Source organism: Peromyscus maniculatus, chromosome 12 (genome assembly GCF_049852395.1).
Source record: "Peromyscus maniculatus bairdii isolate BWxNUB_F1_BW_parent chromosome 12, HU_Pman_BW_mat_3.1, whole genome shotgun sequence".
NCBI classification, from domain to species: Eukaryota; Metazoa; Chordata; class Mammalia; order Rodentia; family Cricetidae; genus Peromyscus; species Peromyscus maniculatus.
The window spans coordinates 11593818-11613044 of NC_134863.1; the positions used below are offsets into that span (position 1 = coordinate 11593818).

The window sequence follows — 19227 nt, forward strand, 5'->3', positions numbered from 1 at the left end:
AAGTTGTCCCAAAATTTATGGAAAGTGACAAAGCCAAACCACTGACTTTTGATGGTCAATTTGGAACTCTCGAACACCTAATGCTCTGACCCCAATTAGTGCAATGTCTGCTAACTTCCTTGACACTGTGTCTACTTTATACCCGTCTGTAGCTGTGCTGCAGGCAGCCTCATGTACAGACACCCTCATTTTGCATGGAAATGCAGAAGCCTCTGAGAAGTGTCCACCTTTATAGTGCTTTTTTGAAGACAAAACACATGGCCTTCACCTAGGCCTTGCCAAAAATGTACGACTTCTGTGCATGGATCTGGCTACCACTTTATGTCTGAGACTAAGTGGTGGGATGAGTTAAGGGTCCTGGGTGAGCTTTCAAAAGATGGTCCTAGTATTGGCCTCCATAACCTGTTTGGTGTGGCATAGTCACACAGGGTGAAGAGTGAGTATCATGGGTCACAGTCAGCAAAAGGGCTGACACATGTGCTGCCTTTCTGGGTCTGGGCCTGCCGGTGGGTAGAATGGAAGGAGAGAAGTGATTCAGACTCATAAGAGAGTTGATAAATCTGCCTGGGTCTGGGCATAGAGAGGCTTCATGGGTGGGCAGCACATTATGATAGAACAGGTTTAGAATAGGTTTAGAATACTCCAGAGAGCTGGGTATGGGGCACTTACCTGTGTCCATACCTGAATTGGCATTAGGTTGAGGGTCCCTCATAAAGCTAGGCAGGAAGGACAATGGAGGATGACCCCTGCCAATACCACCACTGAGGGATCTGACACTAGGGGATCAGAATGGAGGGCAAGTGGTAACTGAGTGTGTGGACTAATGCAGGATAGTGCATACCCTCCTCTCGCATCCATGTGCATGAACACTTACCTGCAGCCAAGCAAATGAATCTAATCCACACCTATGATCAAACCTACACTCACACATGCACATTCATGCATACCCATGAACAAGAAATCTGAATGGCATGTGGCACAATTGCAATAAATTCATAACCATTTCTGGTTAAAGATGTAGTAAAGTCAATTATTGCCAAATATCATGCCACCATCGGGAAACTTAATCACTTGCATGATTTGCTTGTATTCCCAGATCATTGCACATTGCAGAGATTGTTGATTCCTTGGGTCTCTATTGCATTGGAACTGATTTATGTAACATTTCACTTGCTCAATTTGAGTGTTTATTTCACTCATAAGACCGTCAATCATTAGAAAGCAATTACCTACACAATATTGAGAAAATCTAAAGTTCTCGTTGTTGGTTTAGCTGATTTTATGAATATCACATGAACCCACTAAAATTGATATACTTATGATATGAAATGGATACATAAATATTGTCTCCTTCTGAAAATATGAAATAAAGAAGCAAAATACATTAAATATATAGATTTCCATTAATGAAATGAAATGTTTAAAACTCCTCTCCATGTCCTTTGAAGAATGGAAATTATCATTTCAACAATGCTTGAGTTTGCTAGACAAATCTTTTTAAGAAATTTTTTATTCATTCCACATATTGACCACAGATACCTCCTTCATCCCTTCTGCTCTGCCTCTAGCCTTTCCCCACAGCCTACCACTCATCTCCTCCTTCAAAAATGTATGGCCTCCCATGGAGAGTCAGCAAAACCCAGAACATTCAGCTGAGGAAGGTCCAAGCCCCACACCCTTTCATCAAGGCTGTGCAAGATGTCCCACATTAGGCAATGGGCTCCAAAAAGCTAGCTCATGCTCCAGGGATAGATCCTATTCCTACAGTCAGGGTGCAGTGAAACACACCAAGCTACACAAATATCTCACCCCCACCGAGGGCCCAGTACAGTCCCATGTAAGGCTCCACAGCTGTGGGTCCAGAGTTAATGAGTTCCCACTAGCTTGGTTCAGTTGTTTCTGTAAGTCTTCCCATCATGGTCTTGATGCCCCTTGATCATAGAATCAATCTTCCCTCTCATCGACTGGTCTTCTGGAACTCAGCCTGGTGCTTAGCTCTCTGCATGGGTTTCTATCAGTTATTCACTGAAGGCTCTATGATGACAGTTAGGGCTTTTCACCAATCTGATCACCAGGGTAGGACAACTCAGGCACCCTTTCCACTATTGCTAGTAATCTTAGCTGGGGTCATGCCTGTGGATTCCTGGGAACTTCCCTGACCAGGTTTCTCCCTATCCATACCATAATGTCTCCCTCTATCAAGATATCTCTTTCATTGCTCTCCCACTCTGCCCCTGTTCCAGTTCCACCATCCCATTCCCCTATGCTCACATCCCATACAACTACCCTCCATTGTCCCCCATAACCCCCAGTTCACTCAGGAAGTCTCATCTATTTCCCTCTCCCAGGAATTCCTTGCATCCCTCTTAGGTCCTCCTTGTTACCTAGCTTCTCTGGTATGTACTCACTCATAAATGGATACCAGAAGTAAAGAAAAGGGTAACCAAACTACAACCCACAGCTCCAGATAAGATATACAAATATTTTAATATTTGCATATTGATGTTATTCCTTTTCACCAGCCTCACTGGTTATGTTGATGGACAATTTTTGCATCCAACTGAACTTTCAGATGTGCTAACACCTGCTGAATGGATGTCACTCTGGATTCAAAGTTGCCTATTTCATCTTTCAAAATGGTCTTTGCTTCTCCTAGTAGTTCATGGGTTTTTTTCTTGAGAGTGGCTAATGAAAGCACTCTCATATATCACTAGGCATTTATCTGCCAACATTCTATCGTTACACATCTTCTAAGTCCTGGAGTTTCTTTTGTATTTCTAGTTCTGCTCTTAGCTTGTGATTCTCTTCCTAGTCCGTGCAAATTTCTTTATGTTTTTTGATCTTGGAGTAAAATGCTGACATCCTATACAGCTGCTTCCTTCATAGTGATTCTCTTCTTTCCAAGTTGAGAGTTTCATGTGAGACTTTTACTACATAAAAGATTGTATTCCTGCCGTCCTCATCTGTCAACTCTTACCTGAAATTGGAATGATAAAAATTGTAAACACAAACACTAAAGTTTAAACACAAGTTTGGCCACAGGGAAGGATAAAATTCTTCTTTCCAAGGAAATCGATGCCTTCTCTAAGCCCAATGACCTGGATTTGAAACTCAGAACACACCTGGCAAAAGGGGAGGAACAGATCCCACAAGCTATCCACTGACCTCCACACCCAAAATGAGACTTCACAAGTGGCCCTAAACAGAATACATGTGAAAATGTTAATTTAACAATACACAATCAAAGACAGATTATTTTATGTTGCTTTGGGTGTCCACTGTCTAGAAATGCAACAAATCTCTTACTCATATCTCTCCTGGTCTTTCTCTGCTTTAATTTCCTTCAAGGGAAGACGGTTCAGCAGCTGCCCAACCATCCTGTTCAGTAGGTCTAGTCACATGTCCTAAGTCCATGCACTTTTACCCACATCAAGTAAGGATACTACATAGGTAGGAAGCAGGACCAAGAGCTGACAGTCTGCAAGCTCATGACTTTCTGTCCCCCTAGGTTTAACGGAAAATGATGACACACTTAGACCAGATGGCCGCACAGAAGAAAATCCCTTGGAGGTAAGAGGGCCTTTTTCTCTCTAAAGTAGAAAGGTTACTTTAGTGATCTTATGTTTCAGAGGATATCCCACTGAACAACAAAACTGAGCAGGCATCATGGGTATTAGAGAGTTAGTTTGGAAGGGGAGAAGAAGAATTGTACCAGCCTGTTCCAAACTGAATAGAGCATCAAAGCATCCAGTGTTAATTATCAGTCTTGTGAGCAGGCTTTTTCTTCTGGAGAAAAAAGATCCTCTTAGATAAAACTTAAAGTTTTGGTTTAGAAGTTGTCAGGCACTTCAGATCCCCTCAATTTCCATGCAGTACGTTCTACAACAGTCATATGGAGCAATCTTCCTATGTCCAGTGTAGGGATGCTGAAGGTTAGACTTTTAACACGTGAGCATTAGTGTAAATAATTGAGGCTACATTGTGGCAGGGTTAATTTCATAGCAGGATCATAAAGATGCTCCAGCATGTTGCAGTGTGGCTTAGGGAACACGCAGCAGAGACCAAACAGATAGTGCCTCTTGATCTGGTGTGGGAACCAGCAAAAGTGGGAAGGGGTACAAGTGAGGAACACCAGTTCTTTTGTGACACCATCATATATACTAAAGCAGAGTCTTTTATTTGAAGACTCTTTCCCACTTTGATTGGCATTATATCATGTTCATATGTGTTTCAATGACCCATGCAAACAGAACTCATCATGACCTAGGCCACAGACTGTTTTCTTTCTTTTATGTTTCAGGTGCGTTGCCGCAGCCAAAGAAGGAGTATGTATTATGGAATCTCTTCCTTAAGACACCCTTTACAAATGAATTTTATAAATACTGGGTATCCTTATATCTAAGCAGCCACTATGATTTATGCCACCTATTGGGAGCATTTGGACTGTATTTTTTTTTAAAGTGGACCCCTAAGTTAAAAAAAAATAGTGGAGGCATTTGTCCATATGCACTGGATTCAGCTATGATGCCTGTAGTTAGTCTGGAATGGTGTATACCAGGCTACATCTAAATCTGTTTTCCCCAAGATAGGTATCTCAATTGCTCAGTCCAATCTACAGGGACAAGCTGTTGAATTACCATATTAGGATACACGCTTGACCTAAAGTATATATGTCAAAGCCCATCACATGTAGTACATTTATTTGTTTGTGTGCTACTCTATGGAAGAATAAACCATGGCACAGAGGTAAATGATGAGGCTGTCCATGCAGATCAAGAGACCTTCTATAGCCCGAGGTCTTGGTAATCCCTAACTTGCAACATCCCAGTATCTGCCTTCAATAGGTCAAAACTGCAGAGATCAGGACCCTGTAGTTACTACCACAGAAGGCAAATGCCCAGGGTATTGTTTCTCATCTACCTACAGACATTCAGAAAAATGAAAGGTTAGAATGCCCACAGGCTTCTAGTCAGATCAGTGATCTGAGAATGGGAGACAGACAATGCATGGGGTGATGCGGCAGAGGTTTTTCCCTTAGAGTTTTACAGTACAGTACAGTACTGATTTGGAACACACACACACACACACACACACACACACACACACACACACACACACACACACACACAAACAGTTAGTTAGAAGAGTAGCCATGCTTTGAAAGAGGGCAAGGAAAGGTTTATGGGTATAGAGGAGGGTTTTCATTGAGAAACAGGCGTGGGAAATGATGTCCTTATTATAGTATCAAATAGGAAAGAAAGATTTTTTAAAGAAATAGTTAGATATGATTGTTTTTGCTTTCTCTTATATTTCTTTTGTCATGTTTGGTTGTTTCTTTCAGAAATTTTTATTTCAAGTGGGAGACAGATAGGGAGTGCATCCAGATGAGGGGGGGGGTTGGGAGGAACTGGCAGGATCAGGGGGAGATGAAACTATAATTTAGGAATATTGTATGAAAAAATCTGTTTCCAACAAAAGGGAAAAAATGAAAAATTAAAAAATTCTCTCATGCAAATTTAAGATCACGATTTTAATAGAACAAAAATAAATGTAATATATATAAAAAATAATTACAAGATTTAGTAAATAGACAACATTAGCATGAGCACAAAAGAGACACTCATCTAAACAATAATATCCACTAGGAACTCCAGTTACCACGTGTCTCTGGATCTGTGCTGAAGCATTTTCTTAATAGAAGGACGTTTTTTAAAGATATATTTATTTTCATTTTGGGTATACAAGTGTTCACCTGCATAAATGTATGTGGACCATTTGTAGCTATGATACATATGCAGACTCAAATTAGCTGTATGGTTTCTAGCAACTGGAGTTATAGACTGTTTTGAGCTGTTTTTTCTGTGATAGAAACCAACCAGACCTGTGTCCTCTACAGGAACAGCAGGGGATGTTAACCTCTGGTCTCCTTAGCTCCTGGCAACAGGTTTTTAAATGTGAGCTAGACTCTGGGCTCCAAGGGTCTTCTGCTCACTGGTAGTCAGTGTCCATACTGCCTGTGAGTGGAAGCACTAGGGGGACCACAGGCAGCAGGTAGGAGTGAGAAGAGCATCGTTATTTGCAAAATGGTTTCTGTATATTTGCTCAGGCATGTGCTATGAAGGCCTTTGGCAAAGAAGAGCTAGTTCTTGAGAGAGAATGTGGTTATTGCATACCTACCATTTCTAAGGCCTTGGGTTTGAGCTCCCAGTATGCAAAAGATGTGCTGTGGTTGTATAGCTTTATAAACCTCCTTCAGAGGTGCCGATGGGAGAATTTTAAGTTCAAAGTCATCTATTTCTACAAAGTGGCATTGAGATCACTGTGGGCCAGAGACCGTTTCTCTGAAAAAAAGTGAAAAGAAAACAACAGAGGGGAGTAGGACTTCGTCCATTGCCCGTGTGTCTGTGTGTGGGAAAAGATTCTGGAGAAACAGAACTTTCATGAAGAATAGATGAACAGCACCTTGCAAACTCACATGTAGCCTGTGTAGACTACCATTCTTTTAGCTGAACTCAGTTCAGACTGTCCACACAGTTTCAGGGGACATCTGTCACCTACAATGGCACCAGGCTGCTTTTCCAGCCTCTTCCTGTAGAGGGTTTATCCAGGTTTGGTGAGATTAAAAGAGTTTCCTTTCCTCCCATCCTCCACGTGACAGCTTGGTTTAGATTGACTTGGAGCCTGGAAGCATTGGTATCCTCCCAATTTTGTTCCGGAGGTTCAGACTCAGTCACTGAGAGGCCGGTGACAGGTTGAGGATGATAGAGGAAGGTGCTGTTTACTGATCCAGGAATCCCACAGCTCATTTGGGAGGTAGCTCACACTTGGAGTCAGGGACTGCCTGCAGAGCATGTCTCCTGTCAGTTGTTTCTGTCAGGAGAGGTCGTCACTGGCACACAAATGCAGCTGTTACTGCTCCATTGTGTGAAATGTCACAAGTTTTCAAAGCTTCTTACCTTCCTACCTCCCATGGACAATGCCATACATTGTCCATGAGATGTACTACTATATAAGGGGCAGTCAAAGAATGAAGAATAACAGTTCTCCAGTGTTCTAGAGTAAATGCAACAGTTTGTCTGAATTCAGTTACTCCTGTGTAGCTGAAGTCTTCTGGTATCTCACAGACATCACAGGGCACTTCTGAATGCCTGTGCTTTTTCCTATAGTATATATTACAAAGATCTGTATTAGCTTAGTGAGTCCTGTGGGTAGTCCTTAAGAAATTCTTAGGGTCTTAGTGAGCAGCTGGTGAATGGAGCCATTGCAAGGGTGTCATGGGCTCTAAGAAGGATTAGAGTGATACCACTCTGCTCTGACACCACACTCACAAAGTGTGTTCAGTCATGGGGCACTTCCTTCTGCATTTCCACATAAATTAGCTTTTACTTGTCATGTTCATGTAATGCTTAACTGGTTGTACACTATTCAGTGATCCTCCTGAAGCACAATCTCACTCTGATGACTGTACCCGGAAACAAGCAATCAGATCAAATGTACAAACACACAGTTGTTAGTTTCCTCTGTTTTTCTGCCATGAGGCTGACATGAAACTCTATTCTCGATGCATTCCCAGTTTCGCCTTTATTGAAGAGAATTCAGCAGAGAGAAGCAATACCGCATACAGATGTGATGACACCAGAAATCTGTAAATTTTATTCTATAGAAATTCCTAATGAAAAAGGTATGTTGTGAATTCTGTAATTCTGTCCAGTTGTGTAATGTGGTGATAATCATTTTCTTTATATGTAAATCTAAAGAGAAGCTTAAGACTATTTCCCTATGTAGGATAATTCCAATATATCTAAGTCTTCAATGTAAACACAACTACAGATTTTAAAATGCATCTGATGTCACCTTTGGCTCTCATTCAATAGCATGAACTGTTGGAAACTGAGGCTCATTAGTATGAGTCAGGGTGGCTTCACCTGCTGTAGACAGGAATAGGTGAATCACCCTTAATCCTTTCTCCCACATGTGGGTAATGCAGATGGAGTAGAGCTGATGTTCCTAAAAGGAACCTGGCAAAGTTCTAGCATCTCATGACAGAGGGTGAGATTCACCTTAGATAACAATGTTCCAGGTATGATCCAATGAGCAAGAGTCCACTAGTGGTCATGTTATGCATTGTTTTTTCAGTTAGCAATGGGGTAAAGATTTCATTAAGGACAACAAAAATAGGAGGTATCTGTTCTGTTCCTGTTACAAGGACATAATGGAAAGTGAGCAGAGTGTGCTATTTAATGTGCTTTGCTTATCCTCTCATTGGTACACATTTCCTCAGAACATTTACTGTTTTAAGTCTGTGATACTACCAATAATTCACGGTTTGGGATGGACTTACTAGCTCTGCATTGTAACTATGCCTGCCTGGATAATTTATTCAGTTGTTGTCACAAAATCTTGTGAAGATAACCTAAAAGGGAAATGGTACATTTTCAATATAGTCTCAGCTTATAGACTGTAACACAGGGTAATTATATATACAGGCAGGAATCTGTGGCAGAGTCCCGTTATAACATGTCAGCGACCAGAAGATTTAATGCTCATGCTCAGCTTACCTTTTTATATAACCTTGATCCCTTCCTAAGCCATGATGTCATGCAGAGTTCAGTAGTCTTTCCACCTCACCTAACCTAAACTGCTCTAATCTCACACTTGCTGCCCAGTACTGGGTATCATCCAATTGACTGTTGAGATTCACCATGACAGTGCCCATGAAGTGTTGTGTTCACTTTGTGTCCTTACCTGTGATAGATCCACTGTGTCTGGGGAGGAACAGTATTCTCTCTTGTACTCTAAGGAACCTGTAGGTGATAGTCTAGCAGAGTAAGCCCAATGATAAAGGAAGAACAGAGCCCTTCCATTTCTTCCTTCAGGACTTGTAGCAGTCCATGCATAGTCCTCTGTTCACTGTTAACTCCTGCTTCACGTGGCAGCAACAGGGTAGACTGCTGGGTAAAATGGCTGTTTAGTCTGACACAACGACCACATCTGCAATATACTGGCAAGGAAGGGCCTAGTGTTAATGTGTAGCTCATTTCCAGCCTATGTGCCTCATCCTGGACTGCCATGCAGGATGACTGAAGTGTAAAGGAGGTCAGAGACTTGTCCTTCATCCTTGAGCCTCTGACCTTATGAGTGAGCAGGGATCTGATCTCTGACCCCTGCCTTGGCTCTTTTTCATGCATTCTTGATTCTGATTCCAAGATACTGAGGGTGTCTTAGGAAGTTCCCATAAGCTAATATCCATGTTCCAAGAGCTGAAGGACATGAGCAATTGGGGAGCAACCTTCTTGACACACATCTTGCTACAGGCTGTGTCTGTCCTCTATGTTTGTATATTTATGAATTTCTCCTGGAGTATCTGACATGGTGGTCTTTGGGCGGCAATGAGTTCATATCTGAGGAGTGTGTTTCCTCCAGGCTCTCATCTCTTTGGTAGGTTGATGGACTTTGATCTTTACAAGTCTGTCTGATCTTCTGCATTGTCTCATTGAACAACTCTGGGCTCGGCTCCTTCTCACAGACAATCTCAGTAGCCTTAATACATTGTGTCTCCTCTCCTTAAACTCAACAGTTATTGCTTCTGAGCAAGGTGTCCCTCCTAGATCTAGGAGCAGTCTCTACCCCCATTATCTTCTTCCTCCCTTATCTGGTGCATTCCTCTGGGATCATGGGTCCTGTAGACACTGCACCTGGTAATGCATCAAGGTGTGTGATATCCTTTCTACCTGGGAACATTGAAACATTGCTCAAAAGAATGGCCAAATGAGTCTCTTATGTCCCATGTCTCTTTTATTCCATAATTTTCTCTCCCTCACTAAGCTCATCATAGTCACAAGACAACTTGGAGAGAAGAAGACAAAACAGAAACCTTCTCTGGAGACTGCATGCCCAGAAAGACGGTTGAATCTTAATAGGTTATCTGACTCATGCCCTTGCCTTGTGGGTAGAGGAGAAACCTTGCTGTTGAACAGCTGATACACTTGAATATGAAAAAAGAGAGGGAAGAGTTGAGTCTAAAATCAGCTAGGAAAGGTCTCCTAATCAGATTAGTGTAAAAGAACAACTAAATTACATTAAAAAAACCTGAAAAAGTTGTCCCAAAATTTATGGAAAGTGACAAAGCCAAACCACTGACTTTTGATGGTCATTTTGGAACTCTCAAACACCTAATGCTCTGACCCCAATTAGTGCAATGTCTGCTAACTTCCTTGACACTGTCTCTACTTTATACCCGTCTGTAGCTGTGCTGCAGGCAGCCTCATGTACAGACACCCTCTTTTTACATGGAAAGGCAGATGCCTCTGAGAAATATCCACCTTTAGTGCTTTTTTGAAGACAAAACACATGGCCTTCACCTAGGCCTTGCCAAAAATGTACGACTTCTATGCATGGATCTGGCTACCACTTTATGTCTGAGACTAAGTGGTGGGATGAGTTAAGGGTCCTGGGTGAGATTTCAAAAGATGGTCCTAGTATTGGCCTCCATAATCTGTTTGTTGTGGCATAGTCACACAGGGTGAAGAGTGAGTATCATGGGTCACAGTCAGCAAAAGGGCTGACACATGTGCTGCCTTTCTGGGTCTGGGCCTGCTGGTGGGAGGAATGGAAGGAGAGAAGTGATTCAGACTCATAAGAGAGTTGATAAATCTGCCTGGGTCTGGGAATAGAGGGCCTTCATGGGTGGGCAGCACATTATGATAGAACAGGTTTAGAATAGGTTTCAAATACTCCAGAGAGCCTGGGTATGGGGCACTTGCTTGTGTCCATACCTGAATTGGCATTAGGTTGAGGGTCCTTCATAAAGCTAGGCAAGAAGGACTATGGAGGATGACCCCTGCCAATACCACCAGTGAGGGTTCTGACACTAGGGGATCAGAATGGAGGGCAGGTGGTAACTGAGTGTGTGGACTAATGCAGGATAGTCCACACCCTCCTCTCACATCCATGCACAGGAACACTTACCTGCAACCAAGCAAATGCATCTAATCCACACCTATTATCAAAACTACACTCACACATGCACATTCATGCATACCCATGAACAAGAAATCTGAATGGCATGTGGCACAATTACAATAAAATCATAACCATTTGTGGTTAAAGTTGTAGTAAAGTTTAATTATTGGCAAATATCATGCCACCATTGAGATACTTAATCACTTGCATGATTTGCTTGAGTTTCCATGTCATTGCTCGTTGCAGAGATTGTTTTCTTGGGTCTCTATTGCATTGGAACTGATTTATGTAACATTTCACTTGCTCAATTCGATTGTTTATTTCACTCATAAGACCATCAATCATTAGAAAGCAATTACCTACACAATGTTTAGTAAATCTAAAATTCTCATTGTTATGGTTTAGATGATTTGATGAATATCACATGAACCTACTATAATTGATATACTTATGATATAAATGGAACATGAATATTGTCTCCTTCTCAACATATGAAATAAAGAAGCAATATATGTTAAATACACAGATTTCCATTAATGAAATGAAATGATTAAAACTCCCCTCCAAGTCCTTTGAAGAATGGAAATTATCTTTTAAATCAATGCTTGAGTGTGCTAGACAAACATCTTTTTAGGAAACTATTTATTCATTTCACATACCAACCACAAATTTGTCCCTCATTCCTCCCTCTCCTGTCTTTTCCCCCAGCCTACCCCTCATCCCCTCCATCAAAAATGTATGGCCTCCCATGGAGAGTCAGCAAAGCCCAGAACATTCAGCTGAGGCAGGTCCACACCTCTCCCCTTTCATCAAGGCTGTGCAAGGTGTCCCTACCATGGGCAATGGGCTCCAAAAGCCAGTTCATGCTCCAGGGATAGATCCTATTCCCACTATCAGGGTGCCATGAAACACACCAAGCTACACAACGGTCTTGCCCAGGCAAAGGCCCAGTCCATTCCCATGCATGATCCACAGCTGTGGGTCCAAAGTTCATGAGTGCCCACCAGCTTAGTTTAGTTGTATCTGTAAGTCTTCCCATCATGGTCTTGATGCCCCTTGCTCATAGAATTACTCTTCCCTCTCTTCGACTGAACATGCTTGGCCATGGCTCTCTGCATCTGTTTCCATCAGTTACTAGATGAAGGCTCTTTATGACAGTTAGGGTAGTCACCAATCTGATCACCAGGGTAGGCTAGCTCAGGCAACCTTTCCACAACTGTTAGTAATCTAAGTTGGGTCATGCCTGTGGATTCCAGGGAACTTCCCTGACCAGGTTTCTCCCTATCCCCATGATGTCTCCTTCTATCAAGTTATCTCTTTCATTGCTCTCCCATGCTACCCATCCCATTCCCTGCTCAACCGTCCCATTTCCCCATGCCCCGATCCCAAATCCCTACTTTCCATTGTCCCACCCTAACCCCCAGGTTTCTCATCTATTTCCCCTTCTGAGGGCGTTCCTTTTAGGGTCCTCCTTGTTATCTAGCATCTCTTGTATTTACTCACTCATTAGTATATACCAGAAGTAAAGCAAAGTTAACCAAACTACAACCCACAGCTCCATAGAAGATAGACAAATATTTTAAATGCATGCTGATATGTATCCTTTTCACCAGCCTCACTGGTTATGTTGATGGACAATTTTTGCATCCAACTGAACTTTCAGATGTGCTAACACCTGCTGAATGGATGTCACTCTGGATTCAAAGTTGCCTATTTCATCTTTCAAAATGGTCTTTGCTTCTCCTAGTAGTTCATGGGTTTTTTTCTTGAGAGTGGCTAATGAAAGCACTCTCATATATCACTAGGCATTTATCTGCCAACATTCTATCGTTACACATCTTCTAAGTCCTGGAGTCTTTTGTATTTCTAGTTCTGCTCTTAGCTTGTGATTCTCTTCCTAGTCCGTGCAAATTTCTTTATGTTTTTTGATGTTGGAGTAAAATGCTGACATCCTATACAGCTGCTTCCTTCACAGTGATTCCCTTCTTTCCAAGTTGAGAGTTTCATGTGAGACATTTAGTACATAAAAGATTGTATTCCTGCCGTCCTCATCTGTCAACTCTTACCTGAAATTGGAATGATAAAAATTGTAAACACAGCCGGGCGGTGGTGGCGCACGCCTTTAATCCCAGCACTTGGGAGGCAGAGGTGGGTGGATCTCTGTGAGTTGGAGGCCATCCTGGGCTACCAAGTGAGCTCCAGGAAAGGCGCAAAGCTGCACAGAGAAACCCTGTCTCGAAAAACCAAAAAAAAAAAAAATTGTAAACACACACACAAATTAAACACAAGTTTGGCCATAAGGAAGGAAAAAATTCTTCTTTCCAAGGATATCAATGCCTTCTCCAAGCCCGATGACCTGGATTTGAAACTCAGGACACAGCTGGCAAAGGAGAGAAACAGATTCCACAAGCTATCCACTGATCTCCACACGTAAAACGAGACCTCACAAGTGGCCCTCCAAACAGAATACATGTGAAAATGTTAATTTAACAATACACAATCAAAGACAGATTATTTTATGTTGCTTTGGGTGTCCACTGTCTAGAAATGCAACAAATCTCTTACTCATATCTCTCCTGGTCTTTCTCTGCTTTAATTTCCTTCAAGGGAAGACGGTTCAGCAGCTGCCCAACCATCCTGTTCAGTAGGTCTAGTCACATGTCCTAAGTCCATGCACTTTTACCCACATCAAGCAAAGATGCTACATAGGTAGGAAGCAGGACCAAGAGCTGTCAGTCTGCAAGCTCATGACTTTCTGTCCCCCTAGTAATACTGGAAAATGATGAAAACACACTTAGACGAGATGGCCGCACAATGACAGAAGAAAATTCATCGGAGGTAAGAGAGCCTTTTTCTCTATAAAATAGAAAGGTTACTTTAGTGATCTTACGTTTCAGAGGATATCCCACTGAACAACAAAACTGAGCAGGCATCATGGGTATTAGAGAGTTAGCTTAGGAAGGGGAGAAGAAGAATTGTACCAGCCTGTTCCAAACTGAATAGAGCATCAAAGCATCCAGTGTTAATTATCAGTCTTGTGAGCAGGCCTTTTCTTCTGGAGAAAAAAGGTTCTCTTTAGATAAAACTTAAAGTTTTGGTTTAGAAGTTGTCAGGCACTTCAGATCCCCTCAATTTCCATGCAGTATGTTCCACAACAGTCATATGGAGCAAGCTTCTTATGTCTATTGTGGGGTTGTAGGTGGTTAGACTTTTAATACATGAGCATTAGTGTAAATAATTGAAGCTACATTGTGGCAGGGTTAATTTCATAGCAGGATCATAAAGATGCTCCAGCATGTTGCAGTGTGGCTTAGGGAACACGCAGCAGAGACCAAACAGATAGTGCCTCTTGATCTGGTGTGGGAACCAGCAAAAGTGGGAAGAGGTACAAGTGAGGAACCCCAGTTCTTTTGTGACACCATCATATATACTAAAGCAGAGTCTTTTATTTGAAGACTCTTTCCCACTTTGATTGGCATTATATCATGTTCATATGTGTTTCAAGGACCCATGTAAACAGAACTCATCATGACCTAAGCCACAGACTGTTTTCTTTTCTTTACATTTCAGGTAAATTGCAGAAACCGAAGACGAGGTATGTATTATGGAATCTCTTTCTTAAGACACCTTTTAGAAATGAATTGTATAAATACTGGGTATCCTAATGTCTAACCAGGCACTGTGATCTATGCCACCTATTGGGAAGCAATTGGACTGTACATTTTAAAAAGTGGGCCTCTAAGTTAAAAACAAAATTCTAGAGGCATTTTTCCATATGCCCTGGAATCAGCTACAATGCCTGTAGTTAGTCTGGAATGGGTGCACCACCCTCTAATTCTTTCTCCCACATGTGGGTGATGCAGATGGAGTAGAGCTGATGTTCCTCAAGGCACCTTGTTCCAATGTCTCATGACTGAGGGTGAAATTCAACTCAGTGAATTTGGATCAGTGTACCTGGTTTGAATCAATGAGCAAGGGTCCACTAGTGGTCATGTTATGCATTGTCTTTGAGTTAGGAATGTGGTCAAGATTTCATTAAGGACAAGGAAAATAGAAGGTTCTTGTTCTATTCCAATTACAGGGACATGATGGAAAGTGAGCAGAGTGTGCTATTAAATGTGCTTTGCTTATCCTCCTCTCCTTTGTACACATTTCCCCAGAATATTTATTCTTTAAGTCCGTGATACTACCAAACTTTCAGGGTTTGGGATTCAGTTACTAGCTCTGCATTTTACTTCTGCCTGTCTGAATAATTTGTTCAGTTGTTGTTAAAAATTCCAGTGAAGATAACCTAAAAGGGAAATGGTAGATTTTTCAATATAGTCTCAGCTTATAGGCTGTAACACAGGGTAATTATATATACAGGCAGGAGTCTGTGGCAGAGTCCCGTTATAACATGTCAGCGACCAGAAGATTTAATGCTCATGCTCAGCTTACCTTTTTATATATCCTTGATCCCTTCCTAAGCCATGATGTCATGCAGAGTTCAGTAGTCTTTCCACCTCACCTAAAAAACTGCTCTAATCTCACACTTGCTGCCAAGTACTGGGTATCATCCAATTGACTGTTGAGATTCACCATGACAGTGCCCATGAAGTGTTGTGTTCACTTTGTGTACTTACCTGTGTTAGAGACAATGTGGCTGGTGAGGAACAGTATTCTCTCTTTTACTCTAAGGAACAAGATAGTCTTGTAGGTGATAGTCTTGCCGAGTAAGCCCAATGATAAAGGAAGAACAGAGCCCTTCCATTTCTTCCTTCAGGACTTGTAGCAGTTCATGCATAGTCCTCGGTTCACTTTTAACTCCTGCTTCATGTGGCACCAACAGTGTAGAGTGCTGGGTAAAATGTCTGACAGAACTACCACATCTGCAATATACTGGCAAAGAAAGGCCTAGTGTTAATGTGTAGCTCATTCCCAGCCCGTGTGCCTCATTTTAGACTCCATGCAGGATGACTGAGGTGTAAAGGAGGTCAGAGACTTGTCCTTCATTCTTGAGCCTCTGACCTTATGAGTGAGGAGAGGTCTGATCTCTGACCCCGGTCTAGGCTGTTTTTCATGCATTCTTGATTCTGATTCCAAGATACAGAGGGTGCCTTAGGAAGTTCCCATAAGCTAATACCCATGTTCCAAGGGTTGAAGGACATGAGCAATTGGGGAGCAACCTTCTTGACACACATCTTGCTACAGGCTGTGTCTGTCCTCTATGTTTTGTATATTTATGACTTTGTACTCGAGTATCTGACATGGTGGTCTTTGGGCAGAAATGAGTTCATATCTGACAAGTGTGTTTCCTCCAGGCTCTCCCGTCTTTGGTAGGTTGATGGACTTTGATCTTTACAAGTCTGTCTGATCTTCTGCATTGTCTCATTGAACTACTTTGGCCTTGGCTCCTTTTCATAGACAATCTCAGTAGCCTTAATACAATGTGTCTCCTCTCCTTAAACTCAGCAGCTATTGCTTCTGAACAAGGTGTCCCTCCTAGATCTAGGAGCAGTCTCTACCCCCATTATCTTCCTCCTCCCTTCTCTGGTACCTACCTCTGGGATACTTAGTGTTATAGACACTGCATCTGGTAATACATCAAGGTGTGGGATATTCTTTCTACCTGGGAACATTGAAACATTGCTCAAAAGAATGCCCATCTGAGTCTCTTATGATACTGGTGGGTAGAAGCGAAAGCCTGCTGTTGAACACCTAATGCACTTGAATATGAGAAAAGAGAGGGAAGAGTTGAGTCTAAAATCAGCTAGGAAAGATTTCCTAATCAGATTAATGTAAAAGAATAACTAAATTATAAAAAAAACTGAAGGAAATTTTTCTAAAATTTATGGAAAGTGACAAAGCCAAACCACTGACTTTTGATGGTCAATTTGGAACTCTCGAACACCTAATGCACTGACACCAATTAGTGCAATGTCTGCTAACTTCCTTGACACTGTCTCTACTTTATACCCGTCTGTAGCTGTGCTGCAGGCAGCCTCATGTACAGACACCCTCATTTTGCATGGAAAGGCAGACGCCTCTGAGAAGTATCCACCTTTAGTGCTTTTTTTAAAGACAACACATATGGCCTTCACCTAGGCCTTGCCAAAAATGTACGACTTCTATGCATGGATCTGGCTACCACTTGTGTCTGAGACTAAGTGGTGGGATGAGTTAAGGGTCCTGGGTGAGATTTCAAAAGATGGTCCTAGTATTGGCCTCCATAATCTGTTTGGTGTGGCATAGTCACACAGGGTGAAGAGTGAGTATCATGGGTCACAGTTAGGAAAAGGGCTTACACATGTGCTGCCTTTCTGGGTCTGGGCCTGCTGGTGGGTGGAATGGAAGGAGAGAAGTGATTCAGACTCATAAGAGAGTTGATAAATCTGCGTGGGTCTGGGCATAGAGGGCCTTCATGGGTTAGTAGCACTATATGATAGAACAGGTTTAGAATAGGTTTAGAATACTCCAGAGAGCCTGGGTATGGGGCACTTGCCTGTGTCCATACCTGTTTTGGCATTAGGTAGAGGGTCCTTCATAAAGCTAGGCAGGAAGGACTATGGAGGATGACCCCTGCCAATACCACCAGTGAGGGTTCTGACACTAGGGGATCAGAATGGAGGGCAGGTGGTAACTGAGTGTGTGGACTAATGCAGGATAGTGCATACCCTCCTCTCACATCCATGCACACGAACACTTACCTGCAACCAAGCAAATGCATCTAATCCACACCTATGATCAAAACTACACTCACACATGCACATTCATGCATACCCATGAACAAGAAATCTGAATGGCATGTGCACGATTACAATAAAATCATAACAATTTGTGGTTAAAGTTGTAGTAAAGTTAATTTTTGCCAAATATCATGCCACCATTGAGATACTTAATCACTTGCATGATTTGCTTGAGTTTCCATGTCATTGCTCATTGCAGAGATTGTTTTCTTGGGTCTCTATTGCATTGGAACTGATTTATGTAACATTTCACTTGCTCAATTCGAGTGTTTACTTCACTCATAAGACCATCAATCATTAGAAAGCAATTACCTACACAATGTTTATTAAATCTAAAATTCTTGCTGTTGTTGGTTTAGCTGATTTTATGAATATCACATGAACCTACTAAAATTGATATACTTATGATATAAATGGATACATGAATATTGTCTCCTCTGAATATATGAAAAAAGAAGCAATATACGTTAAATACACAGATTTCCATTAATGAAATGAAATGATTAAAACTCCCCTCCAAGTCCTTCGAAGAATGGAAATTATCATTTAAAAAAATGCTTGAGTGTGCTAGACAAACATCTTTTTAGGAATCTCTTTATTCATTTCACATACAAACCACAAATTTGTCCCTCATTCCTCCCTCTCCCGTCTTTCCCCCCAGCCTACCCCTCATCCCCTCCATCAAAAATGTATGGCCTCCCATGGAGAGTCAGCAAAGCCCAGAACATTCAGCTGAGGCAGGTCCACACCTCTCCCCTTTCATCAAGGCTGTGCAAGGTGTCCCTACCATGGGCAATGGGCTCCAAAAGCCAGTTCATGCTCCAGGGATAGATCCTATTCCCACTGTCAGGGTGCCATGAAACACACCAAGCTACACAACGGTCTTGCCCAGGCAAAGGCCCAGTCCATTCCCATGCATGATCCACAGCTGTGGGTCCAAAGTTCATGAGTGCCCACCAGCTTAGTTTAGTTGTATCTGTCTTCCCATCATGGTCTTGATGCCCCTTGCTCATAGAATTACTCTTCCCTCTCTTCGACTGAACATGCTTGGCCATGGCTCTCTGCATCTGTTTCCATCAGTTTCTAGATGAAGGCTCTTTATGACAGCTAGGGTAGTCACCAATCTGATCACCAGGGTAGGCTAGCTCAGGGAACCTTTCCACCACTGCTAGTATTCTAAGTTGGGTCATGCCTGTGGATTCCAGGGAACTTCCCTGACCAGGTTTCTCCCTATCCCCATGATGTCTTCCTCTATCAAGTTATCTCTTTCATTGCTCTCCCAAGCTACCCATCCCATCCCCTGCTCAACCGTCCCATTTCCCTATGCCCCGATCCCATATCCCTACTTTCCATTGTCCCACCCTAACCCCCAGGTTTCTCAGGAGTTCTCATCTATTTCCCCTTCTGAGGGCGTTCCTCGCGTCCCTTTTAGGGTCCTCCTTGTTATCTAGCATCTCTGGTATTTACTCACTCATTACCAGAAGTAAAGCAAAGTTAACCAAACTACAACCCACAGCTCCATAGAAGATAGACAAATATT

At 42.2% G+C, this 19227-nt stretch overlaps 1 protein-coding gene across 1 annotated transcript in view; it reads left to right on the plus strand.

Annotated features, from left to right (window-relative positions):
• The window catches only part of LOC143268207 (uncharacterized), a 370245-nt gene that overhangs the window by 325656 nt on the left and 25362 nt on the right, over window positions 1-19227 (plus strand). The window contains exons 21-25 of the mRNA XM_076549348.1: window positions 3509-3570; window positions 4301-4325; window positions 7574-7681; window positions 13730-13800; window positions 14533-14557. Coding sequence (XP_076405463.1) covers window positions 3509-3570; window positions 4301-4325; window positions 7574-7681; window positions 13730-13800; window positions 14533-14557 — 291 coding nt within the window. The remainder of the gene's footprint in view (window positions 1-3508; window positions 3571-4300; window positions 4326-7573; window positions 7682-13729; window positions 13801-14532; window positions 14558-19227) is intronic.